Raw genomic sequence first — 6,952 nt, 5'->3', positions numbered from 1 at the left:
GTTTTACGTTTATTATATGTATATGTAAAATGCCTAATAATATTTCCTAAATAACACATAAAAGCAATACAAAAATTAAGCGAAAAAAAAAATTTAGGTACTTCACTTCACTCCACTTTATTTATAATGGCGACTTCTGTGTATATCACAATTCCGCCAATGTCGCGTTCGAAGTCTTCACACGGTGACGATAAATTTAATAGATTGAATTTAATCTAAGCAGAGTTACCCAAAACAAAAATGACGTCACAAGAAAGACACACACACAGCCATCTAATAATATATACAAGAGGTTAACATTATACTACAAAAAAATTTAGGTAGATATTCTTAGAGTTGTCTTTTATTTACAATACTCACTTGTCAATGTCAGTTATTTACATTATCTATGACACTGTCTACGGCTAATCGCGGACAGTAGTCCCCAACCAGGCCCATGAATCCAAAGTTCATGCAAACGATAACACTGATAAGGCGACGACGGAACATATGTCATTTATAAATAAATCAGAGAACGCGTAAAACAAAAGAGGATCGGTCGCGTTTTATAAGTGATGGGTGTTAAAAGTAATTCGATATTGCAAGTGGTGTCGGGATGGCAAGCAGTGCAGTTATTTTTCGAGTGCATCTATTTGGGTCTGTGGCAGTTAATACAACTAGCGATAAAAAGGTTATGGAAAGGACATAGAAGAAAAATGTCTAATAGTGCACCGCCGGTAGAACTAACAGTAGATTCCTCAATTGGAATTCATTGTTATATTAAAATTATGGTATGTGGGTAGTTTTAAATATTTACAAATATTGGTCTAACAAAATACTTTGTTGGCTATTAATTTACGTATAAAGTATTTGGGTGTTTTTATTCGTAATTATAAGGGAAAATCCAACTAAATGGATATTCTCTCATTCATAACCCGAATCTGATGTTTCACGAGCATAGAAAGGAGAATTCATTGGCCGCTGATCGAATCTCAGGGTTTAAATCGCATGCTTATTGCTTAACTACTAGCTGACACTGCAATTCATATTTTTAGGGGGTAAAATATCATTACGTAGAAACAGGTCCAAAATCTGGTCAATTAATCCTAATCCTGGGAGATGCCCCGGACACTGGCAACCTATGGGTCCCAACGTGGTCTTCAGCGGTGCGAAGGCTTGCTGAAAACGGATACCACGTCATTACCCTGGACCTTCGTGGGTCTGGGGGCAGTGAGACTGGGAACAGACGGGATCTGACTCCACCGAAGGCTGTCGGGGAATTGGCAGCCTTGTTGAAAGCTCTGGGCGTGACCGAGACCCACCCAGCTATTGTAATTGGCTTCGGAATTGGTGGAATGCTGACATGGTAAGTATTCTACATTTCAGACAACTAATTCCTCTGGCGCTGCGACCCAAATTGTGTTTACGGCAAAATAAATAAATTATTTTTATTCAGAACTAGCTGGCCTGGCGAACATCGTACCTCCTAACAGTCGATTCTTTTTTTTTTTTTTAATACTTATTCTGCTATTCGGGACACCGGTCTAGCTAGTAAGATAAAAAAAATAAAGTTGATAATACAACAAATACATTATATCAAAAAATAAAAATTTACCTTCCCGGAACCCCTCCACTAACACTTGAACTTTATGATATGGTATTAAATTTCAAATTGCCTTTAAATATTATTACAAATATTTTGTATGGGAATATAGAAAAGTGTTGTTTTTAGACTTTTTCACTCATTTTTTTTTAATTTTTCTCTCCGTAAGAACCATCCTCGTACTTCAAGGAATATTATAAAAAAAGAATCAGACAAATCGGTCAAGCCGTTTTCATGTTATGTCGTGACAACGGAAAACGGGTTTCATTTTTATACATATAGATAATTAGTAGCCTATGATTTTAATGTGTCGAATTTGATTACAGTATGCTTTTAAATCGTGTCATAACAGTGTATCTACACGTGAAAACTGCGTGAAAGTCAACAATTCCATCGCTTACACCGCTTTAGAAACAAAAATAAATAAAACACTTTTAATCCAAAGTTCTACATATTAAATATTTATACAATCGATTTTCGATCGGGCCTTCATTTTATAATCATCGTTTTAAGTGCTTTGTTTTGTTCCATTAGTTTTGTCTAAATAACTATATGTCTTATGTATTTTGTACTTCTTGCTTATCTTATTTTTTTTTCTCACAGTGGTTGCCTAGAAGAGATCGCTCGAAAGCGATATCTGCCAGTTGTCCTTCTTTTGATTTAATTATGGCAATTGTATTATATTTCTGCAACAAAGTGTTAATAAACAAATAAACAGTTAAGAATAAAAAATACTAAACCTAAATGTTTCAAATAATTAACTGTCTGATTATTATTAATTTCTATGTCATTGTGTACCTACACTACCGATCGCAATGCCGATCATGAATGTCCCAACGAATCATGAATGAATATAATATAAAAATATTAACGATCTATTAAATCTTTAGGCCTATTTTACAGTTTAATAACCTTTGAAACTTGGACGTGATGCTTATCACACCTTGTAATGCAGTGATAACTCCTAATCTCTATTTTGACTTCGACTGAGACAAATTTATCGTTTATCAATTAAATCCTGTTTATTATCACAACACGTAGTATCGAAATTTAACTGGAAATACATGTCGTACATGAAGATTACGAAATTTAATAAGTATTTCTATGAGTCTCGTAAAATCAGATAGAGTAACTGATTCATAGTTTCGGTGATTCTTAAGGAATAATAAAAACAATTTGTATGTATTTCGTAAAGTTGTTAAAAAATTTAATAAAAATTGCTTTTATTCAAGTACTGCACTACACTAATTCCATGTCATTATGCTTTAGACTAGTAGTCGACCTCCAAGAAGAGAAGGCCTCCTCCAAATTCTTCCACGTGTTTCTATTCCTCGCGACAATTTTCCAATTCTGCCCCGCTATCCCTTTCATTCCATCTTCCCAAGTTTCTGGTGGGCGTCTCTTTCTTCTTCACACTGGTCCATTCCAAGTAAGGGTCTTCTTGACCCATCTGTAATCACAAATGCGGGCAATATGACCGCCCATCTCCAATTTAACTCATTTGTATGTGTTACAAGGCCTTTTATGTTTGTACGGCTTCGTATCATACGTTTACGTTATCATAACTTTGTCTTGAAGTTTCAATCGATGAATCGAAAACTTCATAGCCTTTTGGCATATAAATACTAACTAATGCACGCACTAAAAATGCTTTTGTCTATTGCTCCGAAACCAAATACATAATATAATACAACTAGAGACCAATGTCTCGGCTTGGCAAGCCTATATATATGTACCCAATTTTTGAGTTTATTTGTTACCTGTAAAAATACCAATCTTTTCTCTTTGTAATTTTAGTATATATAGATATTACAGCAACCTCGACAAATAGATTAGTCTGTTAAAATAAAATTACCCATCTTCTAGTAGTAAAAATAGGTACAATATAGGTTGACAACCAAATATCTACTATTTGAATCGATCACTACAGTGTGTGCGTGTGTTTTTACACTCACACATTCACACATCTCTACAGGTGTATGGTACACAAAGAAATAATTCAAGTATTTCTTATTAAGTTATTACTAGTTATTAAGTTCATACCTACCGTCAACCACTTAGATAATTGGTGTTATGACAGCTGTATCATTAACTACTTCTGAGTGTTGAATATTCTACCAGGTACTTTGTGCACTGCTATGGGTCAATTGTCAGTAAATTCATAGTTGCCAACGCGCCACACCCAAATCTCTACTGGCTACATCCCCCAGCAGCATTTTGTCATCGTTCTTTACACTTTATTCAGGTGCGTATTAAACCCTCCTTTTTTAACATTCACTTTTGTTAGTCGTCAAACTTTAGTTTGTAGTAAGAGCACAACTTCCCTCCCAGTTAATAATCCTACTAATATTATAAATGGGAAGGTTTGTAAGTGTGGATGGATGTTTGTTACTCTTTCACGTAAAAACTACTGAATGGATTTTAATGAAATTTACAATTTACATAATATCACATAGGCTTCAGTTTATAAAAGATATTGTGTGAATTGTCCAAAATAGTTGATATTTTGGGCAATTCAAGTAGGAAAAAATCTACCATCTGCGAGCTATTCTGGCGTGCGCTGCCAAACCCGCTAGAGTTACACATATGTAATGTTTGATGGAAATGTGTATCTTAAATAGTTCTACAAAAAAGCTCGCCACAGAATATATATGTATAGGTATATGTCGTATGTGTAAGCCATTATAGCCAAAATAGTGAACCATAACTACAATAAAAATTAATAATTTATTTCATATTTGGTAGTATAAATTGATTCCTAAATGAAAATAGATACTTTTATCGCTTCTGGTATTTAAAGTAGATAAAATATGTCTTTCACGCTACATCATTTGAATAAATGATTATTTGTTTAAATGATTATCTTAATACATATATATAAATTACTAATATTCCTATCTTATAAGCTAATATCTCAATTTATACCCGCAATATTATTTTATTGCAAATTATTTCTTTATTATTTTACAGTCTCAATTCTAACAGATCGCGCTGTGTTGAACGTACCAACGTTTCACATAAGCTAGAATTAATTGGCATAACCACGATAAAAGCATGGTGATCTCCATGACTGGTGTTCTCCTACCGTTTCCCTTGAATAGTTTACTACTATTTAAAAACCTTAGCCACAGCAACGCTTGGCCGAGTCTGCTAGTTATTGTATAAATTGTTGGTTTTCAGTGGCCATATTTCCCCGAAAGATGGTTGGCGCAGGGTGAAATTAAAAATAATACAAAATGGGCTAGTTCACGTGCAAGAGATTGGAGCGGTGCGCTTAACTATGTGAGAGGTAATACAAAAAAATCGTTTTTATTAACAACAGATATTGAACTAAACTGCATACTACAGATAGTTGAAATACATGATAAAACTGGAAAAACACGTAGATAAAGGGACATACTTTTTCAATCTTCTAAGCAAAGTTTCAGTGTCGCAACGGACGCAAATCTTGAAATTCAAATATCAATTATTTACAGTCATTGTATCCTCATAACTTATATAATACACACATAATATATTTGCTATAGATATTTCACGATGCAATATTTAACAACTATATTCATCAAAATCAAATATTGTTGGAGACTTATTTAATTTGCTTCAATGCAGAAAAACGAAGAAATGTGACTATCTGCTTCTTCTATTCTTTTCAAGGTGCTGCTTGGTATCGTATACACCCTGACCACAAAGTTCAGCCGCGGGGCTTGCTGATCGGTGGTAAAGAGAGCGCAGCGCAATTAGTGGCTAGTGCTCAGCATTGCAATGGTCCAGCGTTTCGACTGGTCACGAAACCAGAGCCAGGAGACAAGGACGTACCACTGCACGTTTTGGACTTTATCGTTGGTAAGAGTCGCTTCAAATACTATGTTCCAAAAAGTAAAAACAGTACCTATATGTGTACAAATATAGGTGTAAAGATGTATTACATATTATGTTTTAATACAATAACTAATAAGAGTAATATAATGTCGCTATATAATGTTCAATTTTAAACCTTACCTGGATAGAATCACTTGATCTAATAATAAAATAAACTGACCATGGAATTCCGTAACCCTGCAATTTCTGTTTCATTAAACCTTTTTAAGAGCTTTTGTTGTCTGTAGAGTAGATAACCTTTTCTGCCCAGCAACCAGAAACAATTACTCCTACACCGCAATCATAAATTAAATGTTTCACATGCAATTGAAATCGTTTTCTGTTTTAATTAAATTACGAAACATGGTAAAAATCAAACGTTATGTTTTACCTAATGAAAAATTAAATCTTTAGCTAACTTTCGCTAATAGCACATTTTAAATATAGGTAAGAAGAAACAATCAGAGGATATACCTCGGGGGCTGGTCACACGAATGTTAGAAGCTGTGGCGGATCGAGGAAGAGAATTCACCGCCCGTTTGGCACTTCCAGCAAACGCATAGTTTTTATTTATTAATTCCCAAGCCTCTCGAATCTCACGTAAAATTTTAAGGGTTGGAGTTTACTTTCGTGTCATATATAGTGTATACACTGCACTTTATGTTAGGAACTAATTTACTTTTTACAATTAACTGCTTTGGGGCCGTTCAAGTATTACGTAAGCAGATTAACTGCAAAGTAAACAAAGCTCTCAAAAATAATAGTACATAAACGTTTTAATTTTTTGTAGGAATCCTCGAAAATGCATTTCGTTATAGTTTTCAAGCATAGACAATGTGTAATTATTGTTCTAAGGCAGTTTTTGCCGCGCACCACCACTATGTGGAACCAGCTGCCCACAGAAGTATTTCCGAACCAATTCGACTTAGGGTCCTTCAATAAAAGAGCGTACCAATTCTTGAAAGGCCGGCAACGCACTTGCGAGCCTTCTGGCATTGTGAGTGTCCATGGATGGCGGTATCACTTAACATCAGGTGAGCCTCCTGCCCGTTTGCCCCCTATTACATAAAAAAAAACAAAAAAAAAAAATTGTTCACGTAATCACCAAATAACAAAATCAAAGATCAATCCTCCCCCCTCCCCCCTCTCCCTCACCCTATAGTTGTTACGTAATATTTGAACGTCCTCTTTTAACCGTAGGAGATTGTGTGTTAAATAATAATTGTTTAGACTGAAAACGCTACAATAAAAGTCTACGTAAGCTTTATTAAAGATAAAGTTTTCGATAGAAATTATTACATACTATTCTATTATCTTTTCGATTCAGGATGCTGGATAATTCGAAACTGTTTATTTTGATTCGGATTTTAAAGAATGCCTAATTATAAGTGTCAACACATTGACATCTTATTAATTGTAAGCTGTCGAAAGCCCAAATGTATAATTTTATTACTTGATTTGAAGTCTATGTTTGTTTAGTTACATTATAAACTTATTAAATTTAGATCTTAA

At 34.3% G+C, this 6,952-nt stretch overlaps 1 protein-coding gene across 2 annotated transcripts; it reads left to right on the top strand.

Moving 5' to 3' along the window:
* Positions 1-416: 416 nt before the first annotated feature.
* Positions 417-6,212, top strand: LOC125052527 (epoxide hydrolase 4-like). Of its 2 annotated transcripts, XM_047653425.1 has the most exons (7): positions 417-770; positions 1,035-1,345; positions 3,704-3,827; positions 4,763-4,871; positions 5,237-5,425; positions 5,888-6,047; positions 6,104-6,153. In XM_047653425.1, exons 1-6 carry the CDS (start codon positions 555-557, stop codon positions 6,001-6,003), a joined length of 1,065 nt encoding a protein of 354 aa, XP_047509381.1. In that variant the 5' UTR covers positions 417-554; the 3' UTR covers positions 6,004-6,047; positions 6,104-6,153. The 2 variants fall into 2 exon arrangements, with proteins under 2 accessions (XP_047509381.1, XP_047509380.1); XM_047653424.1 differs by having other exon boundaries at positions 5,888-6,212.
* Positions 6,213-6,952: the final 740 nt, after the last annotated feature.

The sequence above is a fragment of the Pieris napi genome, chromosome 9 (genome assembly GCF_905475465.1).
Source record: "Pieris napi chromosome 9, ilPieNapi1.2, whole genome shotgun sequence".
Lineage (NCBI taxonomy): Eukaryota > Metazoa > Arthropoda > Insecta > Lepidoptera > Pieridae > Pieris > Pieris napi.
Note: the sequence above shows the minus strand (reverse complement) of the source record. Positions and strands in the feature narration are given on the sequence as shown.

What these genes read in the sequence shown, in the direction of transcription:
- LOC125052527 (XM_047653424.1), top strand. Translation starts at nt 555, where the DNA reads ATGGGTGTTAAAAGTAATTCGATATTGCAAGTGGTGTCGGGATGGCAA. An exon ending in ATTGGTGGAATGCTGACATG is followed by an intron (nt 1,346 to 3,703) that starts GTAAGTATTCTA and finishes ATATTCTACCAG; the next exon opens with GTACTTTGTGCACTGCTATG. An exon ending in CGTTTTGGACTTTATCGTTG is followed by an intron (nt 5,426 to 5,887) that starts GTAAGAGTCGCT and finishes TTTTAAATATAG; the next exon opens with GTAAGAAGAAACAATCAGAG.